The 18,505-nt window shown below is 54.0% G+C and overlaps 1 protein-coding gene across 1 annotated transcript; it reads left to right on the top strand.

The window, feature by feature from the left end:
- Positions 1 to 4,058: 4,058 nt before the first annotated feature.
- On the top strand, positions 4,059 to 16,753 carry KLHL21 (kelch like family member 21). The gene is made up of 4 exons (XM_058552790.1): positions 4,059 to 5,290; positions 7,454 to 7,859; positions 11,877 to 11,949; positions 13,001 to 16,753. Exons 1-4 carry the CDS (start codon positions 4,270 to 4,272, stop codon positions 13,292 to 13,294), a joined length of 1,794 nt encoding a protein of 597 aa, XP_058408773.1. The 5' UTR covers positions 4,059 to 4,269; the 3' UTR covers positions 13,295 to 16,753.
- Positions 16,754 to 18,505: the final 1,752 nt, after the last annotated feature.

The following is an 18,505-nucleotide window of genomic DNA, read 5'->3' as shown; positions in this document are numbered from 1 at the left end:
AATAAAGTTGATTTTCTCTGTATGACAGGCTTGGGTTTCTTCAGTATGTTTACTTCTCAGGTATATTGTACTCCTGGGCTCTCCGGAGGGGTAAATCTACAATTCCATGATTAATGCAAGAGCATTAGCCACAGTAGCCAGATCCTTGGAGTCCATGCTTCTTTGTTTTCTTCTTAAAAAAATTTTTACCTGATGCTGAATGCTAATTCTCAGATGATTATAGTTACTTAGGAAAGAGGAAGAAAAGAGCCTACAGTAGCACAGGTTGTGACAAGTTTTAAAATACTAAGAACACCATGGTTTCCTAGTGAGTAACTTGAGAAGGTAGTTATTTTAATTGGGTTACCAAATATAGCTTCACCTTCCTAAATCTCACTGGCTACACTACATTCATCTGGGGAACATTCAGGAAAGCTTTCTGCCTCCCATTTTAACTCTCTACGCTTGAGTGTGGGTAAGAATATAACCAAAGGTTTATTTTTCCCAGAATTATTTTCTGGTGTTTTAGTTTTTTGTTAGCTTAATAGTATATTACAGATTTTTCCTACCCTCAGTTTTCTGCCTTTCTCCGTTTCCAGGAGAGGAAAAAAGTGAAATTTTTTCAAAATCTTATTGTTTTCAATTTTTAGTACCTTGACTACTGCATATATGTGTCAATAATTTTAAATCATTAATAAATAATTTCTAAACTATGTTTTGTCAACTTTTCATATACAGTCATGCGCCGCATAATGACGGACCACATCTACAATGATGGTCCCATAAGACTAGTATCATCTAGCCTAGGTGTGGAGTAGGCTATACCATCTAGGTTTGTGTAAGTACACTCTATGATGTTCGCACAATGACAAAAACTGTCGTTAAGCAACATGTGACTGTAGTGAGGAAAACAACCTATGCATAGAAGAATCAAATGAATCTTTTTTTTTTTATAATTTTATTTATTTATTTTTTTGCCCCCAAAGCCCCAGTAGATAGTTGTATGTCATAGTTGCACATCCTTCTAGTTGCTGTATGTGGGACACAGCCTCAGCATGGCCGGAGAAGCGGTGCGTTGGTGCGCGCCCAGGATCCGAACCCGGGCTGCCAGCAGCGGAGCGGTCACACTTAACCGCTAAGCCACGGGGCCGGCCCTCAAATGAATCTCTTGTGTTATGGTTCGTACAGGTAAAATATACAGATTAATAGCTAATGCTATGTGCCAAACACTTTAAATGTTTTCACTTACAGTATCTCATTTACATATATTAATGCACTTAATAGAGAATACTGTAACATTCCTTAAAGGAAAAGGTTTATGTAGAGTAAGTGAGTAAGTGCATTACAGACCACACCTTAGGCAGCCCAGATTCAGAAAAAAACAAGGTGTGTAATGGGAAAAAAGGCAAGATCTCTTTTGGACTCTATAAATGTTAAGGTATGTGTTCCTAAATGTTCTCAAAGGAAAAAAAAAGGATAATGGCAGCTTTTAAAATGATCTTAGTCACCTCTTGTCCTGTCTGCCTGAAATTAGAATTCAAATATCAAAATTAAGTAGTTTGCATTTTTTAAATTAAATAGTACCATTATTTGTTAAATCACATTAAATTACATTATCAGAAAGAAGTTACTTAGGCAAAGACCATTTTCATAATTTTAGAAGAGGTGAATTTATAAAACTTTCAAGGCTGAAGTGTAATCTATAAATAGAAACATTTTCCCAAACGATTGCTTGTCCGCAGGAGTTAACATCCTCACCAAACAAAAGTGTTTCTACCACACCAGGGTGTTGGATGATATCTGAGGAATTGAAATCCCTTAATTAATAGTTTGCTGACTGTATTGATCTCATTGTCACGCTGCAGTAAGTGAATTCTCACATTCCCATTTTGAACTCATGAGATTAATGAGCAAAAAAAGGAACTAAATAGCATGCCTGGGTTACTAGGTTATTCAGAATTCCAAAAACAGCTGATGTCTAAATCTATCCTTTCTTTTCCAGCCACATTCCTTTATTGACTTAGATATACACACATGGTTTCAAATGCTTGCCTGTTAGGTCCGATATATTAATAATACACCTTTTTTCTCAATGACTGAGTTTTTAAATTTTATTTTGAACTTGTATTATTTTTTTAATACACAAGTTATATATGTTTAGTACAGAAAGAAAATGCAGGCAAGCAAAAACAACAAGACAAACCTAACCACCTAGAGAAGATGTTACCTTCGCAATTTTTTTAGGCATATGAACGCATATAACAAATTGGGTCACACTATGGGTAATCACATTTTTCGCTTGACACTTTGCATTTAGAATGAACATCTTTCCGTTTCAATAAATATCTACGTCATTATTCTTCAAGGCTTCACAGTAAGGCTGAAACATGAGTTGTTTAAATAACAAAACTGGACTCAGTTCTTACTTATAAAAACATTATTGATTTAAAGATTTGATTTATGCAAGGTGGATGAGTTGTGACCCGGAGGGACTGGAGTACTTTTCCCTACAAACATCCGACTTCCTGGCTACTCAGACTTTCTTGTCACAAAGCCTGTGCAAGTAAGCTATTGGCCGGGCTCCTGGGCCCAGGAATGCTGCCTCTGCCGTTAATAGCTGTGTGAACAGTCCATCTATGGGCAACAGGCAGCTGCCTGGGTACCTGAATGTTTTCTTACTTAGGCCTGTGCTTCCCATGCTGAAACTTAGACCAAATACATTCTCAGGGCAAGATGATGAGAGATTCATGAGAAGAGAAAGCCTACAGTTCTCATTTCAGAGAGGGAATAAAAACAAGATGCCTTCTCCAAAGGCTGTGCCAATTTAGCTGGAACTGGGAAAGGACAGCGACTCCCGGTGTGCCTGGCCTGCCCTGGGACACACGTGGGAGCATGAGGTGTCCCTCAGGAATGTCTTTAAGAAGCCCAAAGGGTATGGGTGGTGGCTATTAAATTAAACAAAAAACAGGTTTCATCTGCAAAACAAGAGGACTAGAGGCGAAATAAGGGCATTTTCTAAAACCAAGAAAAGCATAAAGAAGAAAATGGTCTCCAAGTGAGGGAATTTCTTCATCCAGTTGCATTGAAAAGTGCACTCCTAGTATTGTATCTGTTGGAACCAAAATAAGACAAATTCCTTTCTTTACTGTCACCACACAAGTGACTGTGACATTTCTGAAGGGTCACATCACCTAGTTTTTGAGGTAGTCCCCTGTCTGACCTTGAACTGAAGGCCATGTCCCCAGCCCCCAGTGCCCCCTCTCAAGGAGTAGGAAAAACTGTTAATTCCCCAGAATTATTTTCTAGAGCCTCAGCTTCTTGTTCAGCTTAATAATATATTCTTATGAATTTCTCCTACCCTCAATTTTCTGTCTTTCTCATTTTCATCTCCAGAAGAGGAGGCGAGGAGGCCAAGGTGAGGGAACCCGGAGCAGGCTCGCCCGCTTCTGAGGGCAGCGCCTTCTGAGGGCAGCGCCGGAGCCTGGGAGTCCATGAATCGGAAGCTAAAACTGCGCCTGTGCGCCGACGAAGGTTAGTGACCGGGTTAGTCCAGTTTGAAACTCCTGCAGGAACACAGTAGAGCAGATTGCCGGCAGCTGGCCCCGTGTCACTTATATATACGCCAAGAAAAAAAGTCACTAAAAACCCTGTCCTTGTTCATGCTTTGGTCTTGAATTGTAAAAATCCTGTCGTTTGAAATCTGTCCCGTGATAGGGTTAACTAGCAACCCTTGGAACTAGTGGAATTCAAAAAAAAAAAAAAGCCATTGTACCGAGCCGCCCTGGGGCTCGGGGGCGGACGCAGTTGGCATGCCTGGCGCGAAAGGGGTGGCTTCGGTTTCAGGCACCAAGCTCCCACCGGGTTTTGTTCAGCACCCGGGCCCGGGTGGGTCGTGGGCACGCCCTGGAGGCCCCCGATCCCGGCGCGCGGCAGAGCCGCCCCTCGGAGAGGACACTTGTCACCCGGCGTCCTCGGCTCGGGCGTCGGCGGGAGGCCGCAGGAAGCCCCGGAAGGGCGGAGAGAGGGAGGCGGCGCGGGCGACGGTGACTCAGCCTGGAGCGCGGGGGCGGGCGCGCGCGGTCGGCTGGGCCGCGGCACCGGACCCGGAGGAGTTAAGTGGGCGGTGCCGGCGGCGTCTCGCCCCCCGCCCGGGCCGGCCCCCCGGAGGCCGAGGCGCCCGGCCTTATTTATAGCGGCGGCGCGCGGCGCGCAGCGTCTCTCCCGCTGGCCCCGGCCGCGGCGTTCCCGAGCAGCGCGCGTAGCGGCCCCGCGCCCCGCAGCCAAAGCGCCATGGAGCGGCCGGCGCCCCTGGCCGTGCTGCCTTTCTCGGACCCTGCGCACGCGCTGAGCCTGCTGCGCGGCCTGAGCCAGCTCCGCGCGGAGCGCAAGTTCTTGGACGTGACCCTGGAGGCGGCGGGCGGGCGCGACTTCCCGGCGCACCGCGCCGTGCTGGCGGCCGCCAGCCCCTACTTCCGCGCCATGTTCGCCGGGCAGCTGCGCGAGAGCCGCGCCGAGCGGGTGCGCCTGCACGGCGTGCCGCCCGACATGCTGCAGCTGCTGCTCGACTTCAGCTACACGGGCCGCGTGGCGGTGAGCGGCGACAACGCCGAGCCGCTGCTGCGCGCCGCCGACCTGCTGCAGTTCCCGGCCGTGAAGGAGGCGTGCGGCGCCTTCCTGCAGCAGCAGCTCGACCTGGCCAACTGCCTGGACATGCAGGACTTCGCCGAGGCCTTCAGCTGCGCGGGGTTGGCGAGCGCGGCGCAGCGCTTCATCCTGCGCCACGTGGGCGAGCTGGGCGCGGAGCAGCTGGAGCGTCTGCCGCTGGCGCGCCTGCTGCGCTACCTGCGCGACGACGGGCTGTGTGTGCCCAAGGAGGAGGCGGCCTACCAGCTGGCGCTGCGCTGGGTACGCGCCGACCCGCCGCGCCGCGCCGCGCACTGGCCGCAGCTGCTCGAGGCCGTGCGCCTGCCTTTCGTGCGCCGGTTCTACCTGCTGGCGCACGTCGAGGCCGAGCCCCTGGTGGCGCGCTGCCCGCCCTGCCTGCGCCTGCTGCGCGAGGCGCGCGATTTCCAGGCGGCTCGCTACGACCGCCACGACCGCGGGCCCTGCCCCCGCATGCGCCCGCGCCCCTCCACCGGCCTCGCTGAGATTCTGGTGCTCGTGGGCGGCTGCGACCAGGACTGCGACGAGCTGGTCACCGTCGACTGCTACAACCCGCAGACGGGCCAGTGGCGCTACCTGGCGGAGTTCCCTGACCACCTGGGCGGGGGCTACAGCATCGTGGCGCTAGGCAACGACATCTACGTGACAGGTGAGTGGGCTGGGAGCTGCTCAGGTGGACCCTGGGCCCACCGGCCCCCCAGGCAGGGGTCTCGGGTTGGCCTCCTGCGCCCCTGGTGGAGCACCTGTGTGTTTGCAGGACACGGAACCTGGAGTCCTGGAACCGCACCTGGTTGTAAGCGGCCACTTCCCTTTCTCTTCCCCCCAAGCTGGCCAGTGGGTACGGTTCTAGGGTTAATATTTTCAACCTAGAAAAAGAGCTCTTTGTGTGAGCCGGGACAAGTAGCTGCTTGTAGGTCTCTCTCTTCCCCGTGTGGGGTGGCCTGCCCTGGGGAACCCACTCCTTGCCTGAGAGGTGCCCCCCTGTTTGCTTGAAAGATACTGGGGCATTCACCCCACACAATGGGGGCTTTCTTTTCTGCCTAATGGATCCAGGGACAGGCCGAGGGCTGACGCTCTGTGAGACATCCATTCTCCCCTCCCTGGAGATTTCTTCTCACAGCTGAGCCACACAGGCCTCCTGATGCATACATTTTGTCACCAGTGACAGAGTTCCCTGGGACTTGCACCTAGGCTGTGCGCTGTGGGTCACATGGTGTTTAGGCTGCTGCCTGCCCAGCGACTGTAAACATAGTCACATGCTAAGAGGTTTTCTTCCAGTTACTTTGGCCCAAACCCCAAAACACTGCCGAGTCATGCTGGGCGGGTCCCAGACCGCCCCAGTCTCGGGCTTCTCCCACATTTTTTATTAAAGATAAATCCCCACTCAAACAGAAGGCTACCTCTTTCTGTGGGATGAGGAGGGGCGGTCTCTGTGACGGCTATATAAGGAAAGAAAGGGACCGAGCGTGCATTCAGGCGCTGCGGAGGGCTGTTGCTTGGCAGGGAGACTTGAGGGCTAGGTCCTCACAGCAGCTGTGCCCAGCGTAGCCAGTTAGGGAGAAAGCCTGCTCTGAGATACGCTCCAGTGTTGCCGTGGGGCTCCGAGCTGACAGTGGAAAGCATCTCAGCCCAAGGGCAGGCTCAGCTTTGTGACCAAGCTTCCTTGGCCTGCAGCTCCAGGTCCAGCCTCTCCCGGAATCCAGTCTGAGGTTGGCCCTGTGTTGTTTGGGAGCCATGGCCCCCCCTCCCCCCAAAATCCTGCCAGTGAACTCCCTCCCAGAACTGGTCAGACTCGCCTCAACACTGCACACGCTTCCATAAATGTCTCAGCTGAGCAGCTAATCCTTTGGGTTTAGACAGGTGGCTGGGTCATTCCATACAGCTGCCTCTAGGGAATTTCACAGGGTGAGAAAGCCGGCTTCAGCTGCCTTTGACACAGGTCCTTTGGAGAGAAGACGACAGGCGAGTGGACTTTACAGGAACTTCATTTTCTCCCTTTAAAAGCACAGGGCAGCGAGCCAGATAGAATGTCGTGCCTGGTCTGCCCTGTGGCGCCAGCCTCAGAGGGTAGGGGATTGCAGCCCCCAGAGTTCTTAGGGTCCCTCCACCCTGTGGCAGTTCTGATGTCCTGGTTAGACCTGTTTAACTTATGATTACAGCCAGCACCAGTGGGGGCTTTTTCTTAGCTTTTTTTGAAATAAGAAATATAGACAGAAGAGTATCCATCCTACTTGTACAGCTTGATAAGTTTTTCCAAACAAAGCACACCTCGGTAACCTGTACCTAAAGCAAGAAACAGAACCCCAGCAGTCCGCTCGTAGCACTACATGCTGTGTTGGTCTCATGCTTGCAGTGTAAAGTGGATTTCCTCTCAATTCGTCCTGACACAGCCTTGGTTAGGGGATGCCCAGGACGCCTGGGATTTGGTGAATAGGCCCCCGTGCACCCCACCCACATGCTGTGGCTCCCCAGAAGAAGTGACTCAGACCCGATGCCCTGGTCCAGTTGAGGGGTTTGACAGTGTACGTAGCCCAGGGGGCCTTCGTGGAGATTTGGCCGGCAGAGATTTGGTGGTGGTTGTATGGCATGAAGCTCGGCTGTCCTCTTGGGCAGTGGTCAGGATATGCATTGCCTTAGCCCAGCATGGAACCCCTGGCCTGGGCTTTGCTGAGAGAGGACGTGTGTTTACATCAAAGCCCAGTAAGGTTCATTGCTCCCCTGGGAGACGCCCTCTCGGAAGTTCAGGGAGGCACAGGTAGGTGACTCACCCCGAGTCAGCGTGGGCTGACCTGTCCATTGTGCGTCCCGGCAGGCGGGTCCGATGGCTCCCGGCTCTACGACTGCGTGTGGAGGTACAACTCAAGTGTGAACGAGTGGACGGAGGTGGCACCCATGCTGAAGGCCCGCGAGTACCACAGCTCCTCCGTGCTGGACGGTCTGCTGTACGTGGTGGCCGCGGACAGCACGGAGCGCTATGACCACACCACTGACTCCTGGGAGGCCCTGCAGCCCATGACCTACCCCATGGACAATTGCTCCACCACTGCCTGCCGTGGCCGGCTCTACGCCGTCGGCTCCCTGGCCGGCAAGGAGACCATGGTGATGCAGTGTTACCACCCTGACACCGACCTGTGGTCGCTGGTGGACTGCGGTCAGCTCCCACCCTGGTCCTTCGCCCCCAAGACAGTGACTCTGAATGGACTCATGTACTTCATCAGGTGAGTCCCCGGGCCTGAGGCCATGCATTCAGTGCTTCTTATCAGGCTCCGTGCTAAGTACATCATCACTGTCCTCCCTATCTTACAGATGAGGAAACTGAGGCAAAGCTGGGATCTGAGGCTGGGTCTTTCTGACCTGGAGCCTTTGTTCCACCCTGTTTCTTAGAGCAGTTTCTGTGGGCTTCCAGATTTTTTTAATCAAGAGATTCCCAAGTGTGAGGGAATTAGGTCCTTGCAGAGGACTTTTTGAGATTCGTAGAAGCTAAATAAAATGTGTCCCTTTGGCTGGACTTCCACCTGGAGGGTCCCACTAAAAGCCTAGTTGTTCTCACGTTTGTTTAGTGCTGTCAAGTCAACCCTGTGCACAGCAGAGCAGGGCCCTGTGGTCTTTTTGTGCCATCCTCTCACCTTCCAGCACCATATCAGACAATGCTCTGCTGCTATTCATAGGGTTTTTGTGGCCAATTTTTTCAGAAGTGGATGGCCAGGTCCTTCTTCCTAGTCTGCCTTAGTCTGGAAGCTGTGCTGAAACCTGTCCACCATGGGTGACCCTGTTGGCATTTGAAACACTGGTGGCATAGCTTTCAGCATCACACACAGCCGCCACATATGACGGCCAGCAGATGGGTGGTGTGGTTCCCTGCCTGGGAAATGAACCCAGGCCGCGGTGGTGAGAGCACCGAATCTTAACTACTGGACCACCAGGGCTGGCTTGTTCTCACTTGGCTTTTTTTTTTTTTTTTTTTTTTTGGTGAGGAAGATCGGCCCTGAGCTAACATCTGCCAAACCTCCTCTTTTTTTGCTGAGGAAGAGTGGCCCTGGGCTAACATCCGTGCCCATCTTCCTCCACTTTATATGGGACGCTACCACAGCATGGCTTGACAAGCAGTGCGTCGGTGCGCGCCCGGGATCCGAACCGTCAAACCCCAGGCCGCCACAGTGGAGCGCATGCAATGCACTTAACCACTTGCGCCACCGGGTCACTTGGCATTTTTAAAAGGAATGTGTCCTACCTAAGAGGGATTTCGAATCTTAAAAAGACCAGAGGAAAGCTTTTTGGACACTTGAGCCTTTGGGGAGATGTGACCTCGGCAGAGGGACCCTTTACTCACCCAGCAGAGTGCACACTCAGGCGGGTGGGGGACCTGCCTCCAGGTACAGGGGCCAGGCAGAGGGATCAGCCCCACCCCTTCTGTTTAAAGCAGCAGTTGTGTGTTCAGTGCATTTCTCAAGGTTCTGTCTGTCCTCTTCCTGCCTGGCCTGGCACAGGGAGGGCTCACGAGTCTTGTTGAGTGAATGCTGTTCTCCAGGGATCCCGGAGCTGCTCTGGACCAGGGAGGGACCTGGTATTGAGCAGCCCTGAAGCTCCCTGCATGAGTGATGACAATAGTTAGCACCTGTTGCGGGGCCAGACGTGCGGAGCTCTGTGCTGCCTGTGTCATGGGCGTTTTCACAGTTGATCTCCCTGACTGTCCCATGAGATGGGCACCAATGTCCTCCCCATTTCGCAGATGACAAAACAGAAGCTTAGAGGGGCAGGGGACTTGGCAGCCACAGGGTTTGAACCAAAGACATCAGACGCTATGTGGTGTCACTGTATCATGGCCTCCCTGGGCTGGGCTGTGGCCTTGGCAGCATGGAGTGGAGATGGTCACCCTGCATCCATGGGTCTTGATGACTTGTCACAGCCAAATGCCCCCTCCTGGTGGGCCAGTGGGCATCCAGGGGCATAGGTGCTCCCTGCCTACTGCGCACAGCTTGTGTGTGTGTGTGTACTTACATACATACATACGTACTTGTAGGTGTGTGTACCTGCTGCTCCCCTCTCTGGCCTGGAGCTTGCCTACAGCTCCAAGACCAGGAGGGAAGAGTAAGGTACAATGGCAGTCCACTCTATCCCCTTGTGGTCTGCAGCTTTGAATTGGGAGCCTCAGTGCACTTTGCTTCTTGGCCGCCCCCCTCACTGTCTGAGCTACGCTGGCCTTTGTCTGCCCTTCCTCGCTCCTCCTACAGACTTGAGGCTCCTTCCCAGGCTTTCTGGGAGAGCACATTTGGAACAGAGGTGGCATTGCTTGCCGTGCAAGTGGCCAAGGAGCCAGGCATCCCCATATGTCAGGAGCCTACCATCTGTTCTGAGAAAGCCTTGGAATCTCAGCCTATTCCTGGTCCTGTTAAAAAACATCATCTGACCCTTCACACAGCTCTCCCTCTCCCAAGTCATGGTAAATGTCTTCAAAGAGGGGGTGGAGATGGCTATAAATACAACTTACCAAAGTGCCAGGACCTTGGCTTCAGCCCCTCTGCAGTAGTTCCAGCGTGAGCGCCTTTGAGAATGTCCTCTCTGCCCTGTGGAGCGAGACGTGTCCAAGGGCTGCTCTGCAGACGGAAGGCTCCTGTGGCTTCCTCTTCCTGGTCTGAGTCACTTGTCTGTTGCTCAACTCCTCACATGGAAACATTAGGGTGCCCCCCACACCCACTGTTAGGGGTTCACCTAAGCCATGGGGGCCCCAGGGGAGGCAGGCTCACCTCTGCCCACCTCCCCAGCCTGACTGAGAGAGTGGGAGGTTGGGAAAGGCAGCTCATTTGTCCTCCAGGTGAGTCGTGGGGACCTGGCCTCACCCGAGAGTGGACAAGGCCTGGGTCTGACGCACTTAGTGTTTGTCCCAGAGCCACCGTATTCGTGCACTTCGGTGCCTCATGAGCCACGTAACCCCTGCTCAAAATGCTACCTATCTGGGCAGCCCCTGTCCGGAAGGTGCTGTCCCAAGGGAGGCAGCCAGTGCTGTGTGGAGGCCTCAGCCCCTCGACCTCTGCTGTCCTGGGCTGTGAGTAGTGACCAGCTGCTCCTTTCCTCCCCTGGCAGTACTCTGCCTCCATCCCCATTTAAGGTGGCTCCTCCCACAGAGGAAGGAGCTGGGAGCGCTGTCCAGCTTGGTGCCTTCGGCTGCAGCCTGCGTGTCTTTCTGGGGGGAGGACAGCGTAGCATGCTCCACTGTTACCATCCTCATGTGGGTCGCACGCTAAGAATGGTTGTTACGTTTTGAAATGGTTGGAGGAAAAAATCAAAGCAAGAGTGATATTTCGTGACCTGTGAAAAGTTCTGCAAAATTCAAGTTTCTGTGTCCCTTAGTAAGGTTTTAGTGGAATGCAGCCAGTCCCTCTGTTTACGTCCATCTGTGGCTGCTTCTGTGCCACAACGGCAGCATTGGGGAGGAGCCACAGAGACCGCTGCTCTGCAAGGCCTGAGATACTTACTGTCTGGCTCCTCTGCTAACCCCTGACCTGTGGTCATTATTATTGTTATTGCTATTATTTGCGGAGTAGTGTCTTGGCTTTTCAAGCCTATGCTTTTAGGCCTTTTATTGCAGGGATCAGGAGCCTGTCAAACAAGGCCAAAGGATCATGACCCCAAAGGGAAGGGCAGCACTGGTGTCTCCATTCCTGTGACCATGTTTATCCTGCTGGGCACTGAGGACACAGCAGTGAATGGGATGGGGCTGGGAGGCTGATGGTGGCAGTGAGGGCAGAGGCCAAGGAGCAGTCCGGGGTACCTGGGGGTGTACCATGGGGCAGGAGACCTGGCCTGGATTGGTCAGCCATGGAAGGCTGTCCTGAAGAGATAGCATGAGTCCAGATCAGAAGGATGAGTAGGAGCCTGGGGCGGGAAGGACTGTGATAAGTTCAAGATCTGAGAGAAGCCAGTGTGGCTGCAGCCAGGGGAGGGGCAGCTGCTTCGGTGCTGGGTGGCAGGGAAAGGTTTAAGCACCCGAGGGTGTGATCTTTGGGTTTGGGGATCAAGGCTGGGTTCTGGCCCCTGCCCCTGGGCCAGATAGCTATCCGGGCCTGAAATTGGCCCCTATGAACCAGGGATGGGGTCCCACTGGCCAGTGGGCTGCCACTTTGTGTCAACTATGTCCTCAAAGGAGAGGGGCCTGGAGGACCCTCCTCTCTAGCCCTTCACACCTGGTGGTGCTTCCTTGTCGCTCTGACCTGCTCTCCCCCCTCTTCCCCGCACAGGGATGACTCTGCTGAGGTGGATGTATATAACCCCACGAAGAACGAATGGGACAAGATCCCATCTATGAATCAGGTAAATTTGCAGACGTGCCAGTGTTGGAAGCACAGGCTGGTCCTGTTTTCCAGCCCAAGTGTCATCATAAGTGTTTGGGAGACAGTCCTGGTAGGCGGGGCCTGTGTTGAGCTCTTTCCAGGTGTTACCTTATAGAGAGCTGATGTTACCCTCAATTTGTACTTGATGGTCACTAAGACACAAACCTTGAATAAGATCCGAGTGCTACACATCTTAGCAAATTCATCCATTGGACCAGTATTCATTGAGTACCTGCTGTGAGCCAGAGAGCATACTGAGGAACAGTGTTCCACAGAGGGACAGCAAGTGCAGAGGCCCTGGGGCAGGGTGTGCCTGGCTTGTTCCTGGAACAAGCCTTAGGATAGAGTTCTGGCATGGCTGGAACAGAGTGAACAAGGGGGCAACAGGATGAGGAGGTCCTTGGGGACTGACCCACCTTCAGCTGGTTCCTAAGGATTCCTAGTTCAGAATACATTTATTGAGCACCTGCTGTGTGCTCTGAACAGGACACCCACACTGCTGCTGCTGCCTGATGGGAGTCTCTCCTCTCTGCTTGTTGAGAAGAGAGGTGCTGAGGCTGGCAGTGTGATGGAGCCAGGAAGGCTCAGGGGCATTTGGCCATGTGGGCGATCTCCTTAGTCCCAGATACATATCTACACCCACCTACATCTTTTCTGTCTTCCTTAAAATTTCCAAACTTGCTCTCATGATAACGTCTGTGTGGCAAATATCACGATTTACACATCACAGCTTAACATCCTTACGTTTAGGAAATGTAACAATATTTTTCCCCATAATACGCTACACATACTCCTTATAGCAAATTTGGGAAAGATGGGATGGTCCAGCCTCCTGGTTCAGAGCCCAGGCTTTGGATCAAGTCCCAGCTCAGCTGCTGGCAGCCATACGAGGCTCAGTTTTCCCATCTGTAACTTCCAGGAAGTGCCAAGCCCACCCCTCCCGGTGGTCCTGGGTACCTGGAGAGGGGCAGCAGGGGTCCTGCTGTGCCCTGGCTGCCAGCCTCCACTCACCCATCTCCCTTGGCCCACAGGTGCACGTGGGGGGCAGTCTGGCCGTCCTCGGAGGGAAGCTCTATGTCTCGGGGGGGTACGACAATACATTTGAACTCTCCGACGTGGTGGAGGCCTATGACCCGGAGACTCGGGCGTGGAGCGTGGTGGGGCGGCTCCCAGAGCCCACCTTCTGGCACGGCAGTGTCAGCATCTTCCGCCAGTTCATGCCCCAGACGCCCTCGGGCGGGCGCGGCTTTGAGCTGGACGGTGGCAGCAGTGACACGGATGTGGGCCGGCACCGGCCGCCACAGAACCCCAATGAGCTGCACTAGCCCCGGCCTGGCCCAGGGAGGGCCTCGGTGCGGGTACCCCAGCACCTCGTCGGGGGACAGCGATCCCCTCCTTCGCACACGAAGACAAGTTGGGCTCACCAGGTGGAGCATCGGCTCTTGGGCTGCTGGCTGAGCCTCAGGATCTGACACCTGGAGAGCTTCTGTGCATTTAGAGCCTGAGTCATAGCTGCTGGGCGAAAGCTGGTTGCAAATGCCTCTCCCTTGGTCCAGGAAGAGCTGTCTCCCTGCGGGCCCGGGTCTCTGGCTCCAGCAGGTCACCCCCAACCTGCAGACTTACCCCTCATCAAAGCAGCGCACAGCTCTCCTGCTGCGACCACCTGCATCTACTTGCTCCCACCTTGGGAGAGGAGGGCCGCTTCTGAGGTACGAGTAGAGGGACTGGGGTCCTCCCATGAGAGTCTGAGAATGGCCTGGGCCTCCTGCTTTCCTGTGGACCTTGCCGTCCTGAAGCATCAGGAATCAGGGAGACGATGGCTGCAGTGGGATCCCAAACTCCATGTCTAGTGCTGGACGTCCCAGTGGGCCAGCTCCCCAGATGGAGGGTGTCAGCCTGCCTGGCTCCTCACCTGCTGGAGTCACACTCCAAAACACCCCTCACAGGAGTGGGCCTCCCGGAGGTGAGCTCTCACTCGGGGGCACAGGGTGGTGGGACTGGACAGGTGTATGGCCTTGAAGGGGGCCCAGAGGGACCTACAGAGTGTTTTCTGTCTCCAGTGGACCTGGGCTGAGGCAGATGCTGGGTGTCCCCGTCTACCCACCCCACCAGCTGGTGTGTCCCCACCTGGCCTGGAGACCTCTCTGGGCTTCGTCCCAGGCCACTGCAGGAGAGGTCAAAAGCCTGCAAGTACAAGGTCATAGCTTATTATTGGGAGGCCCTGGGAGTTTCGTTGAAACCCAGCCAGCCAGCCAGCCAGCTGCAGACGCCCTTGCCGGCCTAAGTGAAGAATCCTGCTGCTTCTAAAGGAAACCTTGGGTGGGGCGGCCTCAGCGGTTGGCTGCAAGGTTTGAAATGCAGTTTGGTCTGTCTTTAAAAGAAGGGAGGCAGCTAAAAACGGTCCGGCTTGTTTGACTTTTGATCTGTCACCGTGCCGTTGCTGAAACTTGCTGCAGGGCTGGGGGGACGCCATAAGGCCAGGGGCCAGTTCCAGGAGGGCAGCAGGAGAGCTCCGAGGAAACCCTGCAGCTTGGGGTCCCCGGTTTTCTCCGGGGAGTGTGAGTGTTTCTGTGGACTGGGTGGTCTTGTCCCCTTCAGCTCCCCAAAGTAGCCTTTGTCTGAATTTGTCTTCATTCTCTTCCAGAGAAGAGGAGGCTGTTGGCATTTTCCTTGTTAGATAAGTTGAAAGCAAATGTTCATTGAGTTGCCTTTTCCCTGGGAACTAACTTGGAGATGTGTTCTCACCGGGACAAAAACCGTCAGCACTGGCACTTCACTAATGGCACTTCAGGCCCTTAAATTGGTCAGATGGCCCAGGTTCTGGGGAGGAAGGCTTGTGGCCTGCAGGTTCGTGGGCAGAGCCCATGCCTTGCCCTCTTCGTGCCCATGAAGAGCCCCGGTGTGGTATCATTGCTGTCGGATTAGACATCTTGCCCTGGAACCCCTGCTGGAGTGGCCACAGCTCACAGCCAGCCCTTCCCATCCCCTGGGGGTGATTGCTCACCCGAGCCCTCACTGTGTGCCAGGCACTGTTGGAGGTGGGTGGTGGGGCTCCCCGACTGGTCAGGCCCTGCTGTGGGCTCCTATAGGCCTCTGGGAAACATGGGCCTGGGCATCTCGGGGTCAGCCAGCCTGATGCTGTTGCTTTGTGCCCCAGGCCTTGGCCCAGGTGGGTGCTCGACCCTCTGCTCCCTTGGGGACCCTCCCCCAGGTCTCCACCTTCATTCCTCCTCATCTAGTTCTCCCTCAGTGAGTCAGGGCCGGCCTGCCTTTCTGCCCCTCAGCCCTAGATGCTCCCTCTCCACAGCCCTCACTTCACTCCCCAGGGGCTCCTGGGGCCTTTTTCTGGCCCAAGTGCCTGCCTGGCAGGCTGAGCCCACCCAGAGGTTGACCGTGCCCGGTGGGGTGGCTGTCTTCAGTTCCTTTGCAGGCAGAGGCTTCCCAGGCACCGTGGCTTGTCACCTGTCTGTGGCAGGGGGACGGCAGGGCAGGGCTGGGCTGCACAGCATTGATGGAGACCTGATTATGTACTAGAAACAGAGCTCAGTGCCAGATGACTATGCCCTGCCCAGTGTGGGGACACGCCACGCAGATAGATGTTGTGATAACTGCTGTGACAGGGAATCCGGGAGGGTCTCCCAGAGGAAGGATGTAGGCCCTGATCTCATGGGAAAGACGCCTGGTGCCCTTCCTTGGGGCTGTCTCCATAGAGGGCCCCCTCAGCAGCCCAAGAAGGCAGGATGGGGAGCAGAGAGTGGACGTGTGCCGGACGGTCACTGGACCTCTCCCCGCCCTCCAGGTGGGTGGGTGGGGTTGTGGCTCTGTCAAGGTCCAGGAGTTCCCACGGGCAGTGACTTGTGGGGAGAGGTGTCATGTAAAGCTTTAGTGTTGGGACAGGGGAGCTGCAAACACTTTCTTGTTTTTTTACAAAACCAGCCTCTGGAGCCCACCACAGGGGTTATGGTCAGCACTGCGGGCCAGAGCCCTGGCTCCAGCCTTTGTCTGGCCTTCCTTGTGGAAGCTCCCCCCTCGTGGCAGGAGCCCAGTGTCCTGGGTTCCCCTTTCTTTCTCCTCTTTTTGGTACTTCACCATGACTGGCCACCACATGACTGACCATCCCGCTGTCTGGCAGCTTCTCAGATAACGGTTGGTTTGGTGTGGGCCAGTGAAGGCGAGAGAGGGTCAGGTTTCGTCCTTCTCTATGTTCACTCTCTAGAACTACCTGGGTCCCCATCACCTGGACACCCCATCTTTGGTTTAAAAGACCAAGGATGAGGGAAGGCGGCAGCCTTGGCAACAGCAGGTCCCTCCAGGATGCAGCTGGGGGTCCAAGATCAGGGACGACTCTCCAGAAATGTCTGCTCCCCTTCCCTACCCTCCCCGCTTCCCCTGGGCACAGGTTCTAGGCTGTGAAGCCCCTGCCACTTACGGATGTCTGTACACTGACTTGGGGGCAGAGGCGGGGCCAACTGGTGGTGGGACTGTCTCTGCGTGTTGGATGTACACAACTTTATCAGTCTCGAGACAAATTAAGTTATGAAAATTCAGTGACTAGTATTTAATACTGATCTACTCCTATAAAGGATCTATATTTATGACTTCAGAACTTTTATGTACTAAAGGACACCACCTTCCTCCAGTGTCCGACATCCAGTCCCAGCCCCAGGCGGTGGGCAGATTTGCGTATTTATTTGTCTGTTCTGTAGGCTTACATGTCCAAAATCCTGTTTCAGGTTTTAGGATGCCTTCAATACATACTTTTTGAAATAAAAAAATTTCCTATATACTTGGTGTCACTGCCTTCTGTGTCTTGAGGCCAAGCGTGTGGGGCAAGGGGAGCAGAGCAGTGTGGGCCGTCCCTGTGCTAGCAAGGAAGGGGGCAGAGTCTGGAGTGCCCAGGGCTCAAGGGAACGGTCTTGCGGCCACAGCTCTCAGGCCCTTTCTCGTCTCAGATCACTACAACGGATGGAGTGGGAAGAGGAGGCTGAGCTGGCGAGATGTGAGGGATGTGGCAGCTGCGTCCATGCCTCACTGGCTGCTCCCAAGCTGGTTTCAGCCTCCCTGACTCCATCTCTTGCTGCTCTGCCCCCTGCCTCACTCCCCAGCCCCTCCTCCTGAAGGTGTGTTCCCAATGGTGATGAGATCCCTGTCTCTGTAGTGAGTGGACCTTGGACCTGGGGGAGGTAGAGCCCTTAAAGGAACTCAGAAACAAGAAGCTTAAAAACATCCCTCACATCTGCAGAGCCCATCTGAAACCAAGGGAGAGGCCAGTGCCTGGACTGGTAAGGGAGCATTTTGAGGCCAGTTTGCCTTTTAAATACCCTTGCCAAAACGGATCTGAAGCAGCTCATAACCTGCATGTCAGTTACTGCACTTGCATACTGGCTTTACCTCTGAGCTCCCCAGTGGTCAGGGAATAAAAGGAGAGACGGTTAGATGGGTTCTAGGTCTAAAATAGAAGATAGTTTTCCTCCTCAAACTCCAGGAGGAATTCAGCATAGCGTGGGGCTGCTATTTCGGGATCCTCCAGTGATGGGATTTAAGTAGTGCCGGACTAAAGCTCTTGGGGTCACGACTGTCACTACCACTGACTCAGAGTTCACTCCATGCCAAACACTGAGCAGAAGCACTTACTGTCTGGGGCAGTTGTAAAATGTGTGTGCAGATTCTTTTTTTGTTTGTTTTTGTGAGGAAGATCAGCCCTGAGCTAACATCCATGCCAATCCTCTTTTTGCTGAGGAAGACCGGCCCTGAGCTAACATCTATTGCCAATCCTCCTTTTTTTTTTCCCCCCAAAGCCCCAGTAGATAGTTGTATGTCATAGTTGCACCTCCTTCTAGTTGCTGTATGTGGGACATGGCCCCACATGACCAGAGAAGCAGTGCGTTGGTGCGCGCCGGGGATCCGAACCCAGGCTGCCAGTAGCGGAGCACACGCACTTAACTGCTAAGCCACGGGGCGGCCCCAGTGTGTGCACATTCTTTGACACTCATCCCATGAAGTAGAGGGGTCTATGTTCCCTCCCCTTGAATCTAGGGGGTGACATTTTGGTGACTGCCTGGACCAACACAACATAGCAAAGGTGACACAATGTGACTTCCAGGGCTAGGTTGTAAAAAGGCCTTTCAGCTTTGGCCTGTTGGGACATTTGCTCTTGGCACCCAGCCACCATGCTGCGAGGAAGCCCAGGCAGCCCATGGAGAAGAACCCAAGCCCACAGCCAACGTGCTAACTTGCCAGACACGTAAGTCAGCCATCTTGAGAACAGAACTGCCCCCCAGCCCCCAGGGAAATTCTGGGGTGGTTCATCACCCAGGAGTAGGTAACTGGAACAGTGGGCTTTCTCATTTAATGAAGCATGTACTGTTACTAATTCCACTAAAAGATGAGGAAATGAAGTGGTCAGTAACTCGCCCTGGGTCACGCAGCTATAAATAAGGAGTTTGGAAGGAATTTGGATGCAGGCAGTCAGCCTCCTGCGCCCACACACACTCTAAGACACACAGCACCCCCCCGCCACAGTCCCTGTGGCCATA

The sequence above is a fragment of the Diceros bicornis genome, chromosome 13, assembly GCF_020826845.1.
Source record: "Diceros bicornis minor isolate mBicDic1 chromosome 13, mDicBic1.mat.cur, whole genome shotgun sequence".
NCBI lineage: Eukaryota > Metazoa > Chordata > Mammalia > Perissodactyla > Rhinocerotidae > Diceros > Diceros bicornis.
Note: the sequence above shows the minus strand (reverse complement) of the source record. Positions and strands in the feature narration are given on the sequence as shown.